The sequence below is a fragment of the Podarcis vaucheri genome (assembly GCF_965113315.1).
Source record: "Podarcis vaucheri genome assembly, chromosome: 1".
Classification (NCBI taxonomy): domain Eukaryota; kingdom Metazoa; phylum Chordata; class Lepidosauria; order Squamata; family Lacertidae; genus Podarcis; species Podarcis vaucheri.
The window spans coordinates 121,678,836-121,703,657 of NC_138759.1; the positions used below are offsets into that span (position 1 = coordinate 121,678,836).

The following is a 24,822-nucleotide window of genomic DNA, read 5'->3' on the forward strand; positions in this document are numbered from 1 at the left end:
GTGCCTCTAATTAGTCACTAAATTAAATCCCTACACACAAACAACAATAAAAGCATTCCATGTGGAAAAACCAAGGTTTGAACAAACCATAGTTTCCTTGGTATGGATGAAAAGGCAAGCTTTGGTTTGCTGAAAATTCAGGTGCAAAGTAAAAATTGTGTGTAGAAGGTGAGGAAGTAGGTCAGACCTGAGACTTGTGTATGTAACACCAAATCATAGGAACACAGGGAACTGCCTATGTCAGATCACCGTCCCTCTGTCTCAGTACTGTGAAACTGATGGCTCGACTCCCCAGGGTTTCAGATGACATTCCCACTCCTACCTAGAACAAAGTTGTCCAAATAAGCCTTTTCTCAGCTTAGTTAAGTAGAGCTACTTCCACCAAAGATAACTGTCAATTTAAACATGGAGACAGCAGTCCTAGATTCATTTACCTGGGAACAGCTCCCATTGCACTCAATGGGGCTTACATCTGAATAGAATTGCACTGTTCAGTCAGAGAGATATTAAATCCTAGCACCTCACAATGTGGATGCCAACCAAATAGCGCCATTCCTGTACAGTCTCTATTTATTCCAGTGCTGCTTCTGCAAAATTCCCTTTACTTGTACATTATCCTTGTAAACTGTAGCTTTTCTCTTTTAGATAGTGAAGAATTTGCACAGGTGCATTTTGGTTCCCTGGCAGCATAACAAAAGAAAGAAACATTGCTTCTCTGGGCCTAGCAAATGCAATCTTACTCACGCTAAGATCATTTCAGTATTAAATTAGCTTTATTCAGGTCACCCTCTAAGACTAACAACCATAAAAGCTAGCTAAACTGAAGACACAGTTACCTTGCTTCTAGAGAAAATTTATATATTCTATAATTGTTGCAAAACAAAAATGATTCTCTAGATTAGAATTTAGTTCTGCTGTTCTATCACTGGACAGAAACAAAAAGACTAACATTGCCCCCTAATGGGAACACAGCAGCAAAGGAAAGGATGAGAACTGGACCTTTAACAGTGTTCATAGTTTCCAAAAAAACCCAAACAAAACACATTTATGTTTTCACAAATCAGAGATGGCTAGCTGTTTGTTTCTACTCTGCAAACATTTTTTTTTTTTTTTGCTTACTTTAATGTTATGGTGCTTAGCATTCACTTATATCAGCATTATATACTGTATACACAATACAGAGCAGAAAGTACTATAGCTGTGCAGATGGTAGTCTGATATTGACCAAAGGACAATTAGTACCCCAAAAATACTCTACTGCCACAGTCAATCCTCCCCACCCCGCAAAAAAACCACAATATGCATATCAAGAACAAGCACGAGCACAAACCACAGTTCATTTTAAACTATGGTTTAATGTAATCTGGGCCGTACTATGGGTCAATGGAAAGTAAGATACAGAAACAGAAACACTTGACAGTACAGTCCAAAGCATGTTTTCTCAAAAGTTCGTCTGACTAAGAGCAATTGGGCTTTAGTCTCTAGTAAGAATGCCTAGGACAGGCTTCCTCAACCTCGGCCCTCCAGATGTTTTTGGCCTACAACTCCCATGATCCCTAGCTAGCAGGCACAGTGGTCAGGGATGATGGGAATTGTAGTCTCAAAACATCTGGAGGGCCGAGGTTGAGGAAGCCTGGCCTAGGATAGGATTACAGCTTGGGTTGCAAATTTTGAATTTGTGGTTGTTGTTTTTACAGTCCGATCCCTTACACACAAAGTTCCAAGTATGTAAAGCCTAAATCACATGTAAACTCCTTTTCAAGGATAAATGAACCACTGACACCAGCATAATGGCGCAGTCACACATGACACAGAGGCGGCATTCATACATAAAGCTAAAGCATAGTTTAGCACTATATAGCTCAGTGGAAAGAAGCCCACACTAAGCACTGGAGGAACAGGCTGAGGCTTCAGAAGCTGAGACAGCCAATAACTTTCTTTGAAACACCAGCATTCTGGCCTCTGAGTACTGGGGGAAACTTAAACCCAGCCAAAGACATCTTGCATTTAAGGGAGAACTATAGTTCATATTTGTTTTCAAATATAAAGGATCCTAGCTAACTAAGTTATACCCAGAGCAAACCAGTTACTCATGTCCATTGAATTCAACAGGCTTCAAGTATGACAAATGTTGGATATCACCCAAAACTAATAGAAAATTTATAAACAGCTCTGTTGGAAGGCAATGAGACTCTTAATTTCAGAGTCGTGGGTTTGTGCCCTACATTGGGCAAAAGATTGTGCTTGAAGACTTGTAAAAGGAAAGTGCTTGAAGACTTGCAAAATTCAAAAAGCAATTGCAAGCGTTCCTATAAGAGCTGACAGTAATGGAGATTACAGTCACTCTTTTTGGCTTTCCTGAAACCAATAAAGATCAGCAGATTATGTAGTATTAGACTACATTAGCTTGCTGTGTACTATGTCTAAAACACACCTGAAGTTCCAGGCCTTTAAAAGGAGCCATTTAAATAGCTAGATTTAGTTCACTGTTCTTGTCACCCTGTCTAAGCCAACGGCATGAACAGATACATTAATCATTCCTAATTTTACTTCTCAGCGTACAGCTGGCCCCTCCGCGCAATCTTCTAAAACAGCACTTGACCTATTTGCTCCCACATCTTCACTGACACTCGCAGCTGTAAGAGCTCACCTGGGACACCATATTCCATATCTAATCAACAAACTTTACAATTGTTACAAGACTCGTGCAGAACACTGTACTCAATCACAAGGCAGAGAGAGAGAGAGAGAGAGAGAGAGAGAGAGAGAGAGAGAGACCTCATTACGCAAAATTCATGAAAATGACTGAAAGGTCTATGGGAGTAAAGATCTGCAAGGATTTTCATTGGGCTGTACTTGAACAGAAGCATATTGTTGAGAGTGTAACAAAACGGCCCTATCCCAGTCAATACAATAAGTGTATCACAGATTTGAATCTAAACAGGGAGAAAGCAAATTAAAAAAATTCAAAATTAAGCTTCCGATCAATTCTATTACTTAAATATATAGTTGAGATAAACAGCTACAATGGAAGTTATCATAACTGGCAGAGCTGCAAAGAGATTGAAAACTTCCATTTCCTTTTTAAAACCGGAGTTTATGTGCAAATCTTTATCCTTATATCAGAACTGGCAAAACTCTAGTTAGTTTAAAGTGTGGCTCATGATCCTGGCTTGTTACAGCAACCACAGTTTGAACTAACCAGAACCGCCACCACCAGTTCAGATATAACAATGAAGTCCAGGAAGTCGATGCTTCCAATCTCCTTGCAGCTGTACTGGAAGATGATGGGTGCGCAAGCCTGAAGATCACTTTTGTTCATACATGTAGTATATCAAACCATGGTTTAGCATTACATCTGAAGTGGACCACTCTGATAAAGAAGCCCACCCTGACAACTTTGCTTTGTATTGTAGTTAGTGGCACCAAGTTATATTTCTTCTTCTGCCAGGCTTACTAGCTTTAACCCAGCTGGAACATCTAACGTTTCAACCCTGCGGCCTGCTTTGCAGCCTGTTTACGGCTCAGCTTTTTGGCTGAAAGGAGTTGATACTTCTAGCTCCTGGTTGGATATGTCTGTTAATAGAGGATGCATTGGGCCACAGGGAGGTTAGGCTGGCCTCAACCAGAGGCAGGGCTGTTTCGGCTGTGGCCCCGATCTGGTGGAATGCTCTGTCAAAAGAGACTAGGGCCCTGCGGGACTGGACATCTTTCTGCAGGGCCTGCAAGACAGAGCTGTTCCCCCAGGCCTTTGGCCAAGGCACAGCCTGACCCCCTCCTTTGGTAATCCTCATAGAACTCTAGCCCAATGGTTGCCATGAATTTGATTCTGAATTGATTTTAGAATGAATTGATTTTAGAATGCTGTGCTACTTTTATTGTTGTTAGCCACTCTGAGCGTGGCTTCGGCTGGGGAGGGCAGGATATAAATAAATTATTATTATTATTATTATTATTATTATTATTATTATTATTATTATTATTATTAAATTCTCCCTTCCACACATGGTGGGAATCCTCACAAGCATGCAGCTAAACCCTACACATACAATGCATGATATAAAGTCCTCTGGCCATTCTCAGCAATCCAAGGACCTCCCACACTTTTTGTAATCTAATAGCCTCTATAGGTGGACAGTACAAGTACAAAGTGTGGAAAGGTCTACATCCTACTAGATGGCGGAAAGGGAGGTCCTTGTGTTTACATGTGTCCTTAGAAAGTTATCCACTTCATAAACACAGTCAATCTATACAGCCCTAAGTTGTACTACCAAACCCAAATATGGCCGTACCTTTAAGTCGAACGGAATCCGTTCTGGAAGTCCGTTCGACTTCCAAAACGTTTGGAAACCAAAGCTCGGCTTCTGATTGGCTGCAGGAACCTCGTGCTGCCAATCGGAAGCCCCGCTGGACGTTCGGCTTCCAAAAATAGTCACTTCTGGGTTTGCAGTGTTTGGGAGCCAAAACATTGGAGAACTAAGCTGTTCGAAAACCAAGGTACGACTGTACCAAATAAACCACACGAATTAAACAATGAAGCTGTCTAATACGCCGTCTGCTGTAACATTAGAAACATTGCCATACACATCAGTCTAGTTTGAGTTGACACCATGGATCTTTAGGGCATATCGGTTCATATTCCTATATGAACTGAACCGGACCCCGAGAACATAATATTGAATGCGCTCCCCATAGAAACTCACCTGCCGCCTTCATTACATATATTTAGACACCAGGTGAAAACATTTCTCTCCAACCAGGCATTTAGCTGATTGACACTCTTGTGGCCTTTTAAATGTCTTTGTGGGAGGGGGGTTATCGGTTTGTTTTACTACGTATTTTGTGTTCTCATTTTGTATGTTTATGCTGTGAACTGCCCTGCGATCTTTGGATGAAGGGCGGGAGACAAATTTAATAAATAAATATTTAAATCAATCTAAATTAAACTGAGACAACTTTATACATACGTAAACACGATCTCTTCCCAGCTGTGCTTGCACCTCCTAGACACAGATTGCCTCCCCGGTGAACCAGTTCAAGTTCCAAATTGGTCCTGAATAAAAAGAATACAGTAGGTTATATGTAAATTATCTAGAGGTTTTTAAGAAATGAAACTGCCCCTGTACGTTTCCCTTCACTTTGATCAAGGCTGGTGCATCTATTCTATCCTGCCCCCCCCTTTAATGTTTTGCAACCAGAAGATTTGGTAGAAAGAGAGTCTCTCGACCTATACACCCCAGTGCATAATCCAACAATAACTATCCAAATATTGTCATTTATACAACTTTCAAAAGTAGCTTACCACGGAGTACGGGTGTGACTACTGCAAACGTATTTCTGTAAATATATATTTGTGACGCCACCCACCAGCTATTGCATTACTAGGAGAAGTCTCAGCCTCAAATACGCACGGAACCCTCCCCATGAAATATGGGCAAGACGGTATTTGACAAAGTCTCTCCAGAGCCACCTGATTTTAAGCTGCCTAGATTCTCCAGAGCTATTCAGGAAGCTGAGCAGAAACCTGATTTCTCTCAGTGCTTTAAATTTCTAGCCAACAGCTCAATCAATTGTTATTTCCTTCCCACAGTGAGAAGGAGTAAGAGGGAGGAGAGAGGGAAGAGGTTTTGTCACTTTAACAGACCCCCTTAGGTGGGCTGTGTTAGCCACTAAACTGCGGCATTACACTGAGTACAGCTAATCAGAAGAATGCAGGGAAGCTGGAAGTATTTCATTCAAAGCAAAATATTTTGCAAAGATTCCAGCTGCATCAGTCAGAAGATGACTTTCTTTACAGAATGTTTGTTAAAATATATTCGAACATTACTAAAATAGTAACGTTTCAAAATATTAATATCCCTAAGTTTGCAGTGGCTCATGTCACCCATTTTTGAAGGAACGCTTTAATCCTCCCTATTCCAGGAAAAAGCAATTTAACATTGATAATGTTTGGGCTCTGAGCTCCATCTGGTTGCTGCTGATAAGGCCATCCACGTGACAAGGGAATTTTCCACTCTTCGGGCAATTTGCAGCGCTTGCTGAACTTCTAAAAAGCTACCAGCAAAGAAGCTGGGACACGAATTTCGTATTAGTGGACAGAACAGGAAACACAGATCACAGGTTAATTCACTGTGGAATATTAATGAGACAAGTGTTTATTTGCACACCTTTTTCATTTTTCTAATTTACTGCCTCGAGTAAAATCGTCTGCACTTACCGTACGAAAAATATTTGCTTAACGGTTATTGGAAATCTTTTAAGCAGTCCATTTTGTCAGATGTCAAAGGTTTCTCACCTTTGCTTCTCAGCAAATTATGCATGTCCAGTGTAAAAACAGACACTAATACCCAAGACAACTTCAAGAATTGCTCTAAATGAACAAGACATACTTGATGTGGCAAAAATGCCTTCCACAGATATGTAGGAGGTGGCCACTGAAATTGCGTGTCTCATTCTACAGCAGTTGAAAGTCACTCACTTCCAAAGGGTTTAGTCTTCATCATTGCAGCAAGGACACAAGTCCTCTGCTGTGAGATGTCACTCTCACAGTGAGAGAGAGAGAGAGAAAGCTCAACAACTCTGACAATGGGTAGATCACTGCCGGTTTTTTAATACTGTGAGTAGATCGCAGATTCTTGGAAGTTGGATGCCCCTGACTTAGTCTAATGCAAATAAATTCATTTTGGATGTGCTTCCAAACATTCTCCTCCATATGGCTCCAGAGCTTTACTGGACAGTTTTCCCCTGACAGGATATTCAGACCTCACAAAAGCCTGTCTGAATTTTCTCTCTCTCTCTGACTTTCATCTGAACCCTCAAATGCCTAAAAGCAGGAGTCAGCAACCTTTTTCAGCCGTGGACCGGTCCACCGTCCCTCAGACGATGTGGTGGGCCAGACTATTTTTTTTTGGGGGGGGGGTGAACGAATTCCTATCCCCCACAAATAACCCAGAGATGCATTTTAAATAAAAGGACACATTCTACTCATGTAAAAACATGCTGATTCCCAGACTGTCCGCAGGCCGGATTGAGAAGGTAATTGGGCCGCATCCGGCCCCCGGGCCTTAGGTTGCCTACCCCTGCCTAAAAGTGATCCCACAAGAGTGCAGGGCAAACATTTCCCTCAAACACATTGTTTCCCCTGCAGTGATCCATTCACATGCAGAGAACACAGCACAAAAGGGTTCGCTTAGTAACCAGCTTTTATTGTACTCTCTGCCAGCAATTACATAACTGGATTCCTGTCAAGCATTCATGTCATGCCCTCCTTGAGAAACACTTGGGGACAAGAGGGAATCAAGCCTCCTTTTTCTTAATGTTACATTTCTTAAAATGCTGCTGAAAAACTTATGGAATGACAATTATATAAATAAACTTAAAATATGTTTTTAATGAGAAACACATGACCAAAGGGTCATAATCAATGTTATGTGAAGACTAATTCTTATAAAGCTACCCACTCTTAGAAGGCTTTTTTTTTTTAATGAAAAGATGTTGATTACAGGTATCTCTATTATGAATCACACAAAATTTTCCCAAAAAGGTGTTTGAGAGTTGGAGGAAGATGTTCTTTGATATGTATCTGAATGACCAGAGTAGGCAGAAAACTCACAACAGCATATAACAATAACTGTAAGCTTAACTGTTTAGTTCACATGTTTTCTAATATTTATTACTAAAAATCGGTGGTTTTGTGAACAAGCCACAGTGAGTCTCAGAATTGTATGCTCCTTTTTTTTTTCGTTTGCTGCTACTAGGCAGCAAACAGAAGCAACTGCTTCCACTTTTAAACAGATTTCCCTAATTCTAGGGTCTCAGCAGTGGTTAAGTCAAATACCGAGAACTTGGGTTTGTTTAAACTCTGTTTAGTAAGAACAAGTCAGATCCAAACCATAGTTTCAGATACTGGCTTATTCATGGACTTCTGACCACTAGACTCCTGCTATAGGAGTAAAAGGGCCCAAAGTTAGCTCTCTTGTCCCAACAAAAACCTGCATGTGATATGATATGAGAAAAATGGTTCAAGAGAGACATCCCCATTAGTCCCTGGCACAAACTTATGCAGTTTTTTTTAAAATAAAAAAAATCAATGTACTTTTAATTTAGGGACGTGGGTGGCGCTGTGGTCTAAACCACTGAGCCTAGGGCTTGATGATCGGAAGGATGGCAGTTCGAATCCCTGAAATGGGGTGAGCTCCTGTTGCTCGATCCCTGCTCCTGCCAACCTAGCAATTCGAAAGCATGTCAAGTGCAAGTAGATAAATAGGTACCACTCCGGCGGGGAGGTAAATGGCGTTTCTGTGCGCTGCTCTGGTTTCGCCAGAAGTGGCTTAGTCATGCTGGCCACATGACCCAGAAAAATTGCCTGTGGACAGATGTCGGTTCCCTTGGCCAGTAAAGCAAGATGAGCGCTGCAACCCCAGAGTTGTTCGCGACTGGATTTAACTGTCAGGGGTCCTTTACCTTTTTTTTTACTTTTAAGTTACCAACTTAGGAAGCAAATTAAAAATGCTCTTTTCAAAGCTACTTCAGCTAGATCTTACTCTCCACGAACTTTGATTACGACTGGTTCTGTACAGTGATTTTTTCTTCTCTGCAAAGGGTTTCACCGTATGACCTTTAACGACCTCTAAAGTCCACTGATGAAAGCCAGAGTCCTGCAATTCTCTGCTTAACAAAAATGCCCGCTTATGAGTAAGAGGCAAGAGGTTTGAGGACTGCAGTATGCATTTTCCAATAACATTCCGTTCCTAATATTTTTTATAAAGGTCAGGGTATAAAACCATTCATCAGTCTTGGGGGCGGGGGGAGGAATCACTGTTCTTTATAGCTTCACTGGATTTCTGAAGGTTCAAGAAAATGCTGCACAAACGTCTGTTGAAAGACCCACATGCCCCAATAATTTTGATGTATTATGCTTAAAAAATGAGATAGGGGGTGGAGGATGCCTTGGGGCACCTCCACTGACTTGTAAAGCAGCTGGTGATGTGCACTGGTAGGGTAGGGGGAACACTAGGTCAAGAGAAGCTTGCAGACGAATGATTAAATTATCGAAGGTGAATGAGTACATGTGTACAACAGCAACTTAATTCAAAACAGGCAAACTAGAAAGAGCTTATTATGGGGGGAGGAAGAGGTAGGCCATAGCCTAGATGGTGGGGGCACCAGAAGAAATCTGGAAGCAATAGTATCTCTATAACAAAGCAAAGAATTGGAATACTAACGGTAATCAGTAAGTTGGCTTACAGGGTGAACTAGTTGCTTGCATGGTTTTACAGAAAATAGACTAATGAAATGAAAATCTGGGGAAACCTTTCCACCATAATCAGCACTCTTATCTGTCAGCTACTCTCCTTCCCACATTTTAAACACTTTGAGGATGGGGGAAGGGAATAAGGAAAACCAAAGTCAAGAAGGCTGATCTCATGTTTTCAGCTTTCTGCAATGAAGGCTTCTGAATATGCTCGAATGTCTTATCAATGGGAATTCTTTTTTAAAAAGTTCTTCCCAGTGTGTTAATTAGGAAGTATTAGAAATATATATTTCCTGGAGTCAGCAATTTAAGTTTCAAGTATTCCTGCTGATGAGTGAGGAACAGCTGACAAAACAGCTCTCATCTTAACTCTACAAAAACTGCAGTTTTTTATTCTCTCTGGTCTATATGTTACATAAAGGTAAAGGGACCCCTGACCATTAGGTCCAGCACTCATCTCACTTTATTGGCCGAGGGAGCCGGAGTTTGTCCACAGACAGCTTCCGGATCGTGTGGCCAGCATGACTAAATCGCTTTTGGCAAACCAGAGCAGCACACGGAAACGCCGTTTACCTTCCTGTTGGAGCGGTACATATTTATCTACTTGCACTTTGACGTGCTTTCGAACTGCTAGGTTGGCAGGAGCTGGGACCGAACAACGGGAGCTTACCCCGTCGTGAGGATTCAAACCGCCGACCTTCTGATCGGCAAGTCCTAGGCTCTGTGGTTTAACCCACTGCGCCACCCGTGTCCCATATGTTACATAGAGCAATACAAATATACCCATTTGGGCTTGCGCTCAGGGATTTCTTCCACTGCCCTCATTTCCAGAACTGCTCTCTGTTCCTACAACAAGGAGGGGGAACCTGAAGATAAATACAGGCCAGCCAGGGGAGTCAATGTGGTCTACTTGGCTGTTTTCCCCCAACTATGCCCATGGATGCTGTCTCAGCTGAAGGGCAGGACGACAGGGTTTAATTCTGCATAGGCTGATAAACAGAGATTCCAGCCCTTTCCCTGCTCCTTTTAAGTTTCACAATTGTCCTGCAAGGCCATTCCTGATAAGGATCTTGCCCAAGGGACCAAAAAAGGTTCCCGATTCCTGCCCTAGAGCTAAGTACAAAATATCTTGTAAGAAGCGCCTGTAAGCAATAAATTGAAAGTTACAGGTCTAAAGTACAGATAGGTAGCCGTGTTGGTCTGCCATAGTCAAAATAAAAAAATTCCTTCCAGTAGCACCTTAAAGACCAACTAAGTTAGTTCTTGGTATGAGCTTTCGTGTGCATGCACACTTGTATAATAATTTCAGATACACCCGTGTATCTGAAGAAGTGTGCATGCACACGAAAGCTCATACCAAGAACTAACTTAGTTGGTCTTTAAGGTGCTACTGGAAGGAATTTTTTTATTAGGTCTAAAGTAGTTAAGCACTCTTCGCTGCCTTACATTAAAAATCCAAACATCCAACTATCCAAATTACATAATCATGTTTATGTGTGCACATATTCATGCATGACCCCATAGTCAAAGCTTTTAATGTTAATGCAGAAAAGATAGGAATTAGAAGGAAAAGAGACGAATGAAATAGACTCTGCAAGCAACACTTGTGGCTGTAGGTAATAAAGCAGAACTGAGAGCTGTAAAAACCACTTACTTCAGTGTACATGGACTGGATGCCATGCAGACGTCCAGCACCTTTTTGCAACATAGAAGCTGCAATCAAACCCTGAGCCCCCAAAACACAGGACGGCACCCCACTTTCACTCCAAGGAAAAGTGGAATGTATGTGTATTTGAGCATTGAAGAGAATGGAAAAATTTGCTCAAGTACAAGTGCAAACATTTATCTCAAGGAGAATGGGTGTAACATTCGTTATGAAGAACCTCTGACTCTATGCATGACACTGCCAGAGTCCTCTTCAAAACTCGGTTAGTCAAAGGAGCTTTGCCACGATATAGGAAAAATATCAAGCATGCAGTTTATTTAACCAAAGAGGTAACAAGTAGTTGACAAACAGGAAGGGACTGTAAAACAGATGTCTTACCCACCTGGCTACAGAATACATGAAAAGAAAGTCATTGTCTGGTGATCCAGGAGACTTGCTATAGTCAGTATATTTCTTCTGGGTAGTACTTTTGATATCCTTCATCACAGACTCCATTTCTTTACTTAAATTGGTTTCTGACTGTAAAAAAGAAAGATGGCTGACTTCACTTAGCTACAGTAAGAGGTGATTACAGAATTAAGACACCCTCAGAAAGTTAAAAATTACTTTTACGAATTACGTAACAGTCAAACATCAACAGCGGAAATACCGAATTCTACAGAATGAACCGCCTTGAAGGAGTTTGCCCTCAAAGGCACCATATGCATTTTATATTAAACATATTCAACTAGGCATACATTGGAATAAGTCAATATGAACACAGAATTTTAAAACACTAATACATCTCAAGAAAAAGTACTGTTTTAACGTATCTATAACTAAGACTGGAGCACAGTAAAACTTATAATTTTAACAGCACCTTTTTGAATGTCACTGTGAAACTTCAAAATGCATTAAAGTCCTAGTAAAAGGAATAATCTGTACTCTTGATTGACACACGTCAAATGGTTTCTAGTTACAAGTGATTGATGCTTTGTACCATAAAGAAATTATGAGTTCCATGTAATACAATTCAGTTCTGTATAAGATGAGAAGCTGGAAAGAATGCCTTTTAACGACCAATAAATACATAGACCGAAATGCGGGAGCAAAATGCTCACATAATTATCTCCTATTTTAAAGGTGATGTAACAGAGCTTAACTGTTAAAATGTTAACGTTATTTAAGCTCTTAAGTGCTTAACAGAGAGATGGGAGAGGATATTCAGCTTTAAAATTCTATAAAATGCAAATGAGTTTGGGGAAGAAAAGAGAAACAGAGAATGAAAAGGAATGTTGAAAGATGGAGACAAATTAACAAGGATCTTTCTGCCTTACACTGATGCTTACTGGGAAAGTTCCCAGCTGCTCTTGAAGATCTTCCACTTCCTTTATGAGATCTTGCATAGTCTTGTTACTGTGACATTGCCAAAGGCTCCTCTCCACATTGTTGCCAGGATAACATGGAAGAACGCTGTTAGCAAACTGCCTGCACAGAGGACAAGTAAATTCTCCTTTGTCCACTGAAAAGCCCTGGAGAACCTGGTCGTTCTAAAGGAAATAAAAATACAAATGAATTCGTGAAGCGACACTGCTGAGTTCTAGTGACAGCAAGGCCAGAAATAAAAGAACCATTGCTCAGCTACAAGTTAAAGTGTAGTTATTTTTGTAACCAAGCAATTTAATGAATACCGTATTTTTCGCCCTATAAGACGCACTTTTCCCCCTCCAAAAATGAAGGGGAAATGTGGGTGCGTCTTATGGGGCGAATGCAGGTTTTCGCTGAAGCCTGGAGAGCGAGAGCGGTAGGTGCGCACCGACCCCTCTCGCTCTCCAGGCTTCGTGGACCTCTCCGCAAGCAGCTTGGAGAGAGTTGCTGGCATCCCGAAGCCTGCGCGCGCTGATCTCAGCGCGTCCAGGCTTCGCGGATCTCTCCACAAGCAGCGGGAACGTTCCCGCTGCTTGGGGAGAGTTGCCGGCATCCCGAAGCCTGCGCGCGCTGATCTCAGCGCGTCCAGGCTTCGCGGATCTCTCCTCAAGCAGCGGGAATGCTCCCGCTGCTTGGGGAGAGTTGCCGGCATCCCGAAGCCTGCACGCGCTGATCTCAGCGCGTCCAGGCTTCGCGGATCTCTCCACAAGCAGCGGGAATGCTCCCGCTGCTTGGGGAGAGTTGCCGGCATCCCGAAGCCTGCATGCGCTGATCTCAGCGCGTCCAGGCTTCGCGGATCTCTCCACAAGCAGCGGGAACACTCCCGCTGCTTGGGGAGAGTTGCCGGCATCCCGAAGCCTGCGCGCGCTGATCTCAACGCGTCCAGGCTTCGCGGATCTCTCTGCAAGCAGCGGGAACGTTCCCGCTGCTTGGAGAGAGTTGCCGGCATCCCGAAGCCTGCGCGCGCTGATCTCAGCGCGTCCAGGCTTCGCGGATCTCTCCTCAAGCAGCGGGAACGCTCCCGCTGCTTGGGGAGAGTTGCTGGCATCCCGAAGCCTGCGTGTGCTGATCTCAGCGCGTCCAGGCTTTGCGGATCTCTCCTCAAGCAGCGGGAACGTTCCCTCTGCTTGGGGAGAGTTGCCGGCATCCCGAAGCCTGCACGCGCTGATCTCAGCGCGTCCAGGCTTCGCGGATCTCTCCTCAAGCAGCGGGAATGCTCCCGCTGCTTGGGGAGAGTTGCCGGCATCCCGAAGCCTGCACGCGCTGATCTCAGCGCGTCCAGGCTTCGCGGATCTCTCCACAAGCAGTGGGAATGCTCCCGCTGCTTGGGGAGAGTTGCCGGCATCCCGAAGCCTGCACGCGCTGATCTCAGCGCGTCCAGGCTTCGCGGATCTCTCCAAAAGCAGCGGGAACGCTCCCGCTGCTTGGGGAGAGTTGCCGGCATCCCGAAGCCTGCGCGCGCTGATCTCAGCGCGTCCAGGCTTCGCGGATCTCTCTGCAAGCAGCGGGAACGTTCCCGCTGCTTGGAGAGAGTTGCCGGCATCCCGAAGCCTGCGCGCGCTGATCTCAGCGCGTCCAGGCTTCGCGGATCTCTCCTCAAGCAGCGGGAACGCTCCCGCTGCTTGGGGAGAGTTGCCGGCATCCCGAAGCCTGCGTGTGCTGATCTCAGCGCGTCCAGGCTTTGCGGATCTCTCCTCAAGCAGCGGGAACGCTCCCGCTGCTTGGGGAGTGTTGCCGGCACTCCAGGCTTCGCGGATCTCTCCACAAGCCGCGGGAGCCACCGCTGGGCTCCCACGGCTTGCAGAGAGCTGCCCCGCGCCTTGGGGGGGAAAATAATTTCCCCCCCTTTATTTCCCCCCCAAAAAACTAGGTGCGTCTTATGGGACGGTGCGTCCTATAGGGCGAAAAATACGGTAAATGCTTAATGTTAAGACTTCTAATTATTCAGACAACCTTTTCATCACTGTGATGCAAACACAGAATGCCAGTGCAAGGTCCATTTGCAGCAGAAAATCAACAAGCAGGAGAAGGATATTAAAGGAACAGCATGTTGGGGGTGGGCCGGGGGGGGGGGGGCTTTCTTTTTTAAAGGGTCCTTAATGGTAAGTACTCTCTACTTGTAAATTATAGCAGCAAACATTCAATTCTCTGTAGACATGGCAACAGAGATTCTCTAGGAAAAGAGAACTGAATGATCATTTTCTTATCCTTGGTACCTGTAACAACCTCAACAAAACACTTGAAAGACTATGGACCGGGTTCAACTAATGTTTGCACTGATGCGTGGCGCTGTGGGTTAAACCACAGAGGCTAGGACTTGCCGATCAGAAGGTCGGAGGCTCGAATCCCCACGACGGGGTAAGCTCCCGTTGCTCGGTCCCTGCTCCTGCCAACCTAGCATTTCAAAAGCACATCAAAGTACAAGTAGATAAATAGGTACCGCTCCGGTGGGAAGGTAAACAGTGTTTCTGTGCGCTGCTCTGGTTCACCAGAAGTGGCTTAGTCATGCTGGACACATGCCCCGGAAGCTGTACACCGGCTCCCTCGGCCAGTAAAGCAAGATGAGCACCACAACCCGAGAGTCATCCGCGAATTGACCTAACAGTCAGGCGTCCCTTTACCCTTTTAGGGAGGGGGGACTCTGTCACAAGGAATGGAGGGCAACACTGGTGGCTAGAAAAAATTGTTACTTTCACAGATTGTCTGTGACTACACTTCCTTTCACAGAACCAATGAGAGCTCAGGTGAGTGAGGTTTTCATCGTGATAAGCACAAAGCAGTTGTTTGTCAGGGACCCCTCTTTTAATTTTTAAGACCACTGAACACACCTTGTCCAGGTTGTGAATTGTGATCACTTTTTTAAACTGTTAGATCCCACACCCCATTGGCATAGAGTGGTTGCTGCAAGCCATTTTGATTCAAGTATGGAAGTTATCTTATTTGAATCAGTGAGATGAGGCCTGGGAAGCAATAATTTAAGCTCCATTTCTGCATCACCTGTACAGACCATAGTCAGATGTTTCTAACATAGCAGATCAGCAAAGTCAAATGTTACCAAATACAACAGGGGCCATGCACTGTGAAGCCCATCCAACTTCAATGAAATAGTACAGCATTGAAAACTTCTTTTTCATGACCAATACCATAGTGCATTATATATGAGAATAATTAGGGGGGGGGGCATAAAGCACTGCATTGTATTTCAAAAGATGGATTTTGCACCTTGTTTAAAAAATCCAGATGGTACATAAAGGCATCACTGGGATTCTATCGAGGTCAACAGCAAAGCCTATAGTACTTAATGAGTAAAAAAGCTCCATATCCAGAAATGTCCATTTTCACTTACCCGCAATGATTCCATGTAGGATTTATGGCAATCTATGTGTAACGTGTGGCCACAGGTTTGTACATACACACCTCCTTCCCAGCCAATTGATACCGATTGCAGACAGGAACTCTTTTAAAAAGGTAAAAAAAGGGGGGTAAAAAAATTTCATATATATCTCCACCACCAATTAAAATGTAAATTAATCACAATTAAAATAAATTACATGTAATTAATTGTCTAATTTAAACATAGAATGTTATTCATAAAGTGAAGACCAACAAAGAGCCAGGGCCAAAAAAGTCAGTTTTTTTCTTTAATCCCTAATCATCTATGGGTTTATCAAAAAGTCTTCGAATAATGTTCCTGTTCAACTTCCAATGTATGATGCTTTGGAAGGATGGGGTTGTGCAGGGTTGTTAAGGCAGCAGAGAGCATTGTTGGCTGCCCACTCTCCACCTTAGAGCAGATTTATGCCACAAGGTGCCATAGGAAGGCACTGGACATATTAAATATCCATCGCATCCTGGTCACTGTCTCTTCGAGCTCTTGCCGTCGGGACGGAGATACAGGACGATGAAGACAAGAACGAGCCGTCTTAAGAACAGCTTCTTCTCCAGAGCGATCTCGGCCCTGAATGGGAAGCCTGGACTTTGAAAGTCATCTAATCTCCCTTGCTGTATTATACTGTATTGTTTAATTAGTGTTTTTATGGAGCAGTCAAGTAATTTCGTTGTCCCCCAAGGGGGCAATGACAATAAAGATATTATTATTATTATTATTATTATTATTATTATTATTATTATTATTACTATTACTATTACTATTATTATTATATATTTCTGTTACATCTAAGCCTGGTAAAGACCATGACAAAGTCTGCAAGTTATAGGCCAATTTCTTTAACTGGAATAGATGTTAGGGTATGAACAGAGATTCTGGCTAATAAGAGTTAAGGCAGTGGTATTAACCATACTGCATGTGAATCAAGCAAGTTTTATTCAGCATAGACAGGGAGCTAATCACCCAAGACTGGTGACCCAACTGGCTGCTTTAAACAGTCTTAGAACTGATCCAGCTGCACTTATTTCCTTAGATGCTGAAAAGGCCCCGTTAGCACTCACCTGAAAAGTGATTCTCAGCGGATGCTAGGATACCACCAAGGCACTTTATGTTTGCTACTTTGGACAAATTTAGATTTTCTAAAGAATTTATAACGTGGGTTAAAATTTTATACCTCTCACCTAAATCGCAAATAAGCCTGGAAGGATTCGATGGTCTGTGGACCATACTGCGTGGCTACATTTGAACATATTTATTACAGATATCAATTTCATGAGGATACCTATTTGGACATATGAGAGCTTATATGAATTTATGTTTATTTTAAAATGAATGAACTGATTGTTAATGTATAAGAGATGTGAACTGCTGCGGGTTTTTCCTATTATTATTATTATTATACACGGTACTATTATTCTAGAAAAAGAGGTGACGTGAACTTCTCCCTTGTTCTCTTAGAATGGCAATGGCGCACACCTGAGAGCTGCTGCAACTGAGCTCCATTGAGGTCCAGCTGAATAAAAGCCATGTGTGCGCGCGTGTGTTAAAAAAAATTTGGAAAAAAGTAACTTTAGAAAAACAGGATTTGTTCCCCTATTCCTTAGCTGAGGTGAACAAACTATTCAAGGGCCTTAACAGAGGTTTCTGTTTCTGCGCCAAGAGAAATTTAAGGATTAATTCTTTCCTACTGTGACCATTTTAGCACAATAATGATCTGGAAAGCTGAAAGAAAGCAAAAACATTTGATCCAAGTAATATCTGAGTTGGACTATACTTTTTTAAAAAAATCAAAGAGTAATCCAGTTTCCTAAGTGGGAGGATTCCCAGTGCACAAGATACTGTATTTCAGAAAGATCTAGAATTGCTAATAAAGTGCTCTGCTAATAGGTACCAAGGCACTTCAGATCTTTTCACACAATCAAATGCATGCGGCCCCCTTTAACTAAACAGTAAAAATGACTAAAACATTTGAAATGTATGAAGATGTTCTTTGTATGCAGTGGGTTATGCATGTACCCCAAACTATTCATTCATCGGTTGGCTAGAAAGGAAGCAATGTTTTTAGATTTTAGATTACAATTTAAGTAAATTCTGGTTTTATGGGAATATTTTAACTTGATGTAGAAACAAGGTCTACCTGCTAGAGTTGTTGAAAAGCCATGTTTCGCGCTTCCCATTTGCTCTAAGGAAAGGGCATAAGGATGTGAAATTATTGTGTTTCCCCTCTACAGAAGGAAATGTTCTTGCATGTAGCTTTGCTCATTTCAGGAAACAATGTAAATGAGAGGTAGAAGATATGGCAACAAAGTGAAGCAGAAAATGACACCTGATTTCTTAGTGTGACACTCCAAACATTTAAAAAAATTCCTTCAGTTGTATACTCATTTCACAAACAAGGAGTTGCAATCAGGACCCAGCCAAATTCTCCATTCCATTTGTAGGTGACAAATGATGTGGAACAATTTCAGTATTTTTTTTTTTCTGAACTACAACTACTGGGCCCTGAAACAGTTTGCCAGGACAACAGTGGACTCCTCTCTCCTTTTTTTGTACAAACATGCTTGTATAGTTCAAGAGACATTCTTAGGAGGAAATGTGATGATGGTCAGGGCTCTGTTCCATCACTGCTGGATGGAACATCAATAGTTTTTAAACGGGGTTGTGTTTTTTTGGAAGAAGAAAAGGAAGAGGAAGAGGAAGAAGAATGGAGATGAAATCACTGGCATAAAGAAGTGCTCTTTCTTTTTCAAACTGCACTCCTCTTCTGGGAGACAAAATGTCCTTAAAACTGCTGCTTTGCCACAGTCCTAATTGTGACACTGATAAACAACCATTTTCACTGCTGAGCAAGCATTTTAACATACATGTCCTAAACTGAACAGTGTGCCCAATCAGAGACACAGGTTCTCACATCCCCGTGGAACACTCACAGAGATCGTTTGAAGTTATTTGTAGTTGCTATTAGAATTCAAAGAAGTTGTAAGAAAAATTATAGCAGTTAATACAGCTAAATATTTAAAGGAAGTGCAAGACACAGAACACCATCGCAACATGCTGCTGCAGACAACTTACATCTTTAAAGAAGTGCTGTAAAGTGGCGAGGCGGGCTTCATACACTGCCGCACACGTATCCCAAGGATAAATCTGCTCCTTTTCAGAGGTTGGCAGCTTCTTGGGCTCAGGAGTATTGCGGCATTGCCCCAAAACTGCAGGGAGAAATAATGTGATCATCAGCAGAGCGGGAAACGAAGCGCAACTGAGGTAGTTCTACTTTTTAGCCATAGGTCACATCCACACACCCTATTCTCCCAGCAGGACATGCACTCTAGCCTGGCTAGGTCCATGGCTTCCTGACCAGAGATTTTTGCCGGCAGAAACATGTTTGCAAAGTGTGATAATGCACCTTGCTTTCCTGGATAGCAGGTGGAGAGGGTGTGAGCATGGATAGAAACCTCTGGCTTCTGCATGGTCTAGAACGCGGCGTCCAGTGCAAAGGTAAGAATCATGTCTGTTGCCCCACCCACTAGTGTCTCTGACCCTGTCCATAAGGGGCATGTGGAGGTTGCCATGATGGGACACACAACCCTCAGGGCGAAAAAGCTTCCTCGCTTTGGTTTTATACAACAAAAAGCTCAAGAATACAGTCATACCTCGGGTTGAAGTAGCTTCGGGATAAGTATTTTGGGGTTGTGCGCTGCGGCGACCCGGAAGTAAGGGAGCGCGTTACTTCCGGGTTTCACCGCATGCGCGTGTGCAGGCGGTCAAAATGACGTCACGCGCATATGTGGAAGCGCCGAATCGCGACCCGCGCAGACGCGGGTTTGGATTTTGGATTTGATATCCCGCCTTTCACTCCCTTTAAGGAGTCTCAAAGCGGCTAGCATTCTCCTGTCCCTTCCTCCCCCACAACAAACACTCTGTGAGGTGAGTGGGGCTGAGAGACTTCAGAGAAGTGTGACTGGCCCAAGGTCACCCAGCAGCTGCATGTGGAGGAGCGGAGACACGAACCCGGTTCACCAGATTACGAGACTTGGAACGGATCCCGTTCGCATCCAGAGCTACCACATGTGAGATGACCGTATGTACACTTTTCTTGCAGCTCCTTTGAAGTACAGCAAACGCTAGCTGCCATTAAAATATTCTCAGATATCTAACTATCTTCTTCCAACTCAGTAAGCTGTTTCTTCAGCCCTACCTGAAGAGGCCTGTAAGAGCACAACTAATCCAGCTGGTCGCTCCTCAGTGGAAGGGCCGCTCTGTCCACAAATAACACAATCATACACAGCTTCAGGGACATGCTGTTCTGCTGCTGCTATCTCCATAGCAATTTCTGCATCTGGTGACTCTAAGGATCAGAGGAAGGAAACTGTATTAGTGTAGAACGGACACTCTCATAAGTAAATGGGTAAAATGCAAGAGAGGCCTGTCAGCTGGATCATTATACCAATTATAAAATGCAGCGTGTTACTATTTTCCACCTAAGGATGGCACATATATTTAATTTTGTCCACACTGAGCTTTATCTCCATGCTACTATAAATAATGTTTATGTTATATATACAGAGAGAGAGAGAGAGTAAAGCATGTTCCTTGCAATATTTGGGTGGTAGGACAAATTTGTCCCCACCTCCACTGCAGGAAGTGACTGAGAAGCTGCTGCACTGGCCAGTTTTGAAATCTATATAGCTGCAGCAAACTTATGTACACAAAAAGAAAAGAAAAATGCACATCAAATAAAACAACCACCACCATCACTGAATTAGGAATTAATGTGGAGGCATTGGAATATTCCATGTGTTTCATCTGAATAAGCCCCTTATCTATCTAACTCCTGTTTTTTCAATCCAAACTTTGAAAAGTTGGGACTTGGCATGAGACAATGGATGAGAAAAACCAGAAGAACATTTAGAAAGCATCATGTGGGACGTTTCTCTCACTGAGGGACTAGAACAGGGGTGAGGAACACTTACGGCCCGGTGGGCCAGATCATTATCTGTCCCCACCCACTTGGACCAACTTTGGCAGGGGAGTGAGACAACCCACCGGCCAATAAACCCATGTAATCAGATAAATTATAGGTGGGTTGTTCTGCCCACCTGTCAAAGTCCCTTGCAAGGTGCTTCTGAAGCCCCCAACAGCCAGGTGGTTGCCAGGAACCACAGCCCAAGGAGCTCTGCCAGCTCTATGGTGAGCAAAACCCCAAGCATTGGGCAGGCAAAACTGCTTTCTGCAGAGATTGGCTGCACATTCAAGTCCCTGACGGGGAACTCCATTATCACAGGCAAGGAGAAACGTGTAACCTTGGTCACAGGGAAGATGCTGTTTTCCTTAGTTTCTTAATGGCAATGCTGCCAAAATCTAGAGGGGAAACCAGGGAGCAGGAAGAAAAAGAAGAATGTTGTTTTTGACACTATATGCACTTTTACCACCACCCAGTGGCAACTGGAAGAACAACAGATGAAATGAATATGGTAGTTTTCATGTTTAAAAACCAATGCATTTCTATATTAATTTCTCTAGTTATGCACTATAGAAGTGATCGCTGAAAGTATAGCCTTTCCATATTAATTTCTCACAGGGAAGCTAGACATCATGTAAATAGGAAATAGGAAAACAACATTTCTCCTGTATGTTTTCAACCTATAAGGGAATTCAGGTCACTGTTTCCAAAGATAAAAAAGAATCCATTAGGAAAGCTTTGCTAATAAATCACTTTTAAAAAAGGCTTTTTAACGGCTTTGGAAATATAACGGCAAGTATTTTCAATTGAGTATTGAATATAAACACATTCAAATGTTAAGGCTTGCTGTGACAAGAGAAGTCAACCACACTATACAAATCAATCGCCAATCTACAGAATCATAGGATATATCTCTGTATAGAAAACAATTCATTATTGTTTTAACCATTACATCTGGTTACCCCTCCAGCCACAGGCTGCACAGCCATGCAGAAGGAACTTCCTGCGCTGAGTATTCCTGTACTTTGACAGATTATTAAAATGTGGGTTTCAACTTTTCCTGCTAAAATCAATAGGATTTGAATACGCAATGTTTCGATTACCAACTACATAACAGCAGGACCAAAGCAACAATAAGGAAGTCACCTCTGTTGTTCAGTATAGGAAAGGAGAAAGCATCTTCAATAATATCACTGATTTATTAGGCAATTGCTATAGCTGCATAAAACTGATTAAATCAACCACTTAACTAAAGACAGCATATCTTGTTAAAGTGTCCTGATTGCTGTAGTGCATGAAAACAGCACACGGTGAGCTACTTTAGATTTTGGCACAAAATCCATGTGCTGTTTAATAACAGTTTTAAAAAAAAAGTTTTCCAAACCAGATTTCAAAGCCACTGCAGTACCAGCCTAAATTAAGAACTTGAATATATTACTTTAAATATAGCAAATGCATAGTTCATAGTTATGCAGTTAGATCATACAGGCTGGGGGTCTAGCTAAAAGGCTACAGCAGCTCAAAAACAGTATGTGAAAGCGTTATTATTAATTAGAATTAGTGGAATCATGATCACAGCTTTATTATAAGAGAAGGGAACATTCTCAATGGTTCAGAAATAGCCATTATTTTCCATTATGACCTTTAAAACGGCCTTGGCCCAGTATACCTGAAGGAGCGTCTCTACCGCCAACGTTCAACCCGGACACTGAGGTCCAGCGCCGAGGGCCTTCTGGCAGTTCCCTCACTGTGATAAGTGAGGTTACAGGGAACCAGGCAGAGGGCCTTCTTGGTAGTGGCGCCTGCCCTGTGGAACACCTTCCCATCAGATGTCAAAGAAATAAACAACTATCTGATGTTTAGAAGACATCTGAAGGCAGCCCTGTTTAGGGAAGCTTCTAATGACTGGTGTTTTAATGTATTTTTAATCTTTTGTTGGAAGCCGCCCAGAGAGGCTGGGGAAACCCAGCCAGATGGGTGGGGTATAAATAATAAGTTATTATTATTATTATTATTATTATTATTATTAGTAGTAGTAGTAGTAGTAGTAGTAGCAGCAGCAGCAGCAGTAGTGGGTCATATTGAGATTCCCGAGGCATTTGTAAGCAACTGGGAAAATAAATGTGTACCAGGCTTCCTCAACCTCGGCCCTCCCAATGTTTTTGGCCTACAACTCCCATGATCCCTAGCTAGCAGGACCAGTGGTCAGGGATGCTGGGAATTGTAGTCTCAAAACATCTGGAGGGCCGAGGTTGAAGAAGCCTGATGTATCCTATTACCACTACACTAGGGCAATTGCTACTACTAGCCCAACTGGTTTTTTAACCAACTAATAGTAGATAAAGGAACTGGGGATAAAATGTATGGTTGGTACTCCTAATTGCCCATAGACAGCTTTCAACAATGTCAAATGTATAAATCTTTAAAAACAAAACAGAGCAAAAACCCTCAAATCACATATCAAGTAGCACTAGGTTACTGAAATTATCTTGATCCATGAGAATAATGCATAACTTGACACTAAATATTGTATGTTTCTGCAACGCCTTAGCTTAAGCACTGGAAACCCCACATGCTAAGTGTGGTTTTTACAATCTGTTAACTGGAAGCAACACTGCTCTTGCAAAGCACTGAGTCCAAGCACAGAAGCAACTCTTAGAATGTTAATATCTTTTGCCCTAACACAGCATGTCCTATAAAATCCAGAAGGAAAACCTGTGTCACCTTGCTATTAAAATGAGTATGTACCTTCCCTACCAGCAACGCCTCAAAAATAATTTGCTCCAGGAATTGAAAGCTGGGCTGCAGAATCACGCTGAGTGAATAAGAGACTAGAAAAAGAGTATTACCCACTTGTCAAAAGGATGTTCCATATGAATTCTCTGGATTAACATTAAATCACAACACATTAAGTTCTGTATAATTTAAAAAAAAATCACAAGTGATAAAATTCTAAAATGAGGTGATTCCACTTGCAAGTCAGACAATTTTGAAAGCCAGCCATCTGCTGCAATATGGACTGAATGTGTCTTTCTCCACTGACAATAGCAGTGTCACAAAATCCAACCACTTATACCAGGAATGGGGACCGATGGGTTTTCCATCAGGCCCTGCTATCCCTGACTTACACCATTGGTTGGCCACTCATAAGTTCTTATGTATGTATTGCATTTTTATTCTGCCTTTCCCCCAAGGAACTGGGGAAACCCAGCCAGATGGGCAGGGTATAAAAAAATAAAATTATTATCAGTTTTATTACTATAAGGAACTCAAGCTGGCATACACACTTTTCTCAGGTAGTTTTCCAACCATGCAGCAACCAGATTGCTTAGACAAAAGCTACAGAGATGGCGGATGACTTTGCTGCTATTCTAGCCCTTACACAGAATTGTTTCAGGTCAACACAGAAAACGTCCTACTTCTTGGCTTGTCTTCTCACTCCCCAAATCACTTCTGTTTGGCATCAGACACTGGATCTACCAGTTTATCTGCTGAGCCAGAACATGGGTCTTTGGGAGCACATTATTGTCTTGATTATTTGATGATGATGATGATGATGATGATGATGATAATAATAATAATATTTATAATCCGCCCATCTGGCTGGGTTTCTCCAGTGACTCTGGGTGGCTTCCAGCAAAATATTAAAAGCACAATAAAACATCAAACCTTAAAAGCTTCCCTAAACAGGGCTGCCTTCAGATTTCTTCTAAGCATCAGATAGTTTTTTATTTCCTTGACATCTGATGGCAGGGCGTTCCACTGGGTGGGCACCACTACCGAGAAGACCCACTGCCTGGTTCCCTGTAGCGTCACTTCTTGCAGCAAGGGAGGCGCCAGAAGGCCCTCCGAGCTGGACCTTAGTGTCCGGGCTGAACGATGGGGGTGGAGACACTCCTTCATGTATACTGGGCCAAGGCCGTTTAGGGCTTGAAAGGTCAGCACAACACTTTGAATTGTGCCTGGAAATGTACCATCCACCAATACTGCCCACCAAAGTACTCACATCCTGCCCTTTAATGATTTTTTGGGGTGGCTTACGAAATGCTCAATCAAGCGATGTGGGAAGTATCTCCAGAATGGACTGGCAAATCCACCCTGGTTAGCAAAGTCTGGCTAGAGGAAGTGGAAATGATACAACTCCCTTG

At 42.7% G+C, this 24,822-nt stretch overlaps 1 protein-coding gene across 1 annotated transcript in view; it reads right to left on the reverse strand.

The window, feature by feature from the left end:
• UBR3 (ubiquitin protein ligase E3 component n-recognin 3) overlaps window positions 1-24,822 on the reverse strand; it is an 89,290-nt gene that overhangs the window by 15,941 nt on the left and 48,527 nt on the right. The window contains 6 exon segments of the mRNA XM_082210354.1: window positions 4,968-5,053; window positions 11,302-11,438; window positions 12,248-12,448; window positions 15,673-15,783; window positions 18,787-18,920; window positions 19,910-20,059. Coding sequence (XP_082066480.1) covers window positions 4,968-5,053; window positions 11,302-11,438; window positions 12,248-12,448; window positions 15,673-15,783; window positions 18,787-18,920; window positions 19,910-20,059 — 819 coding nt within the window.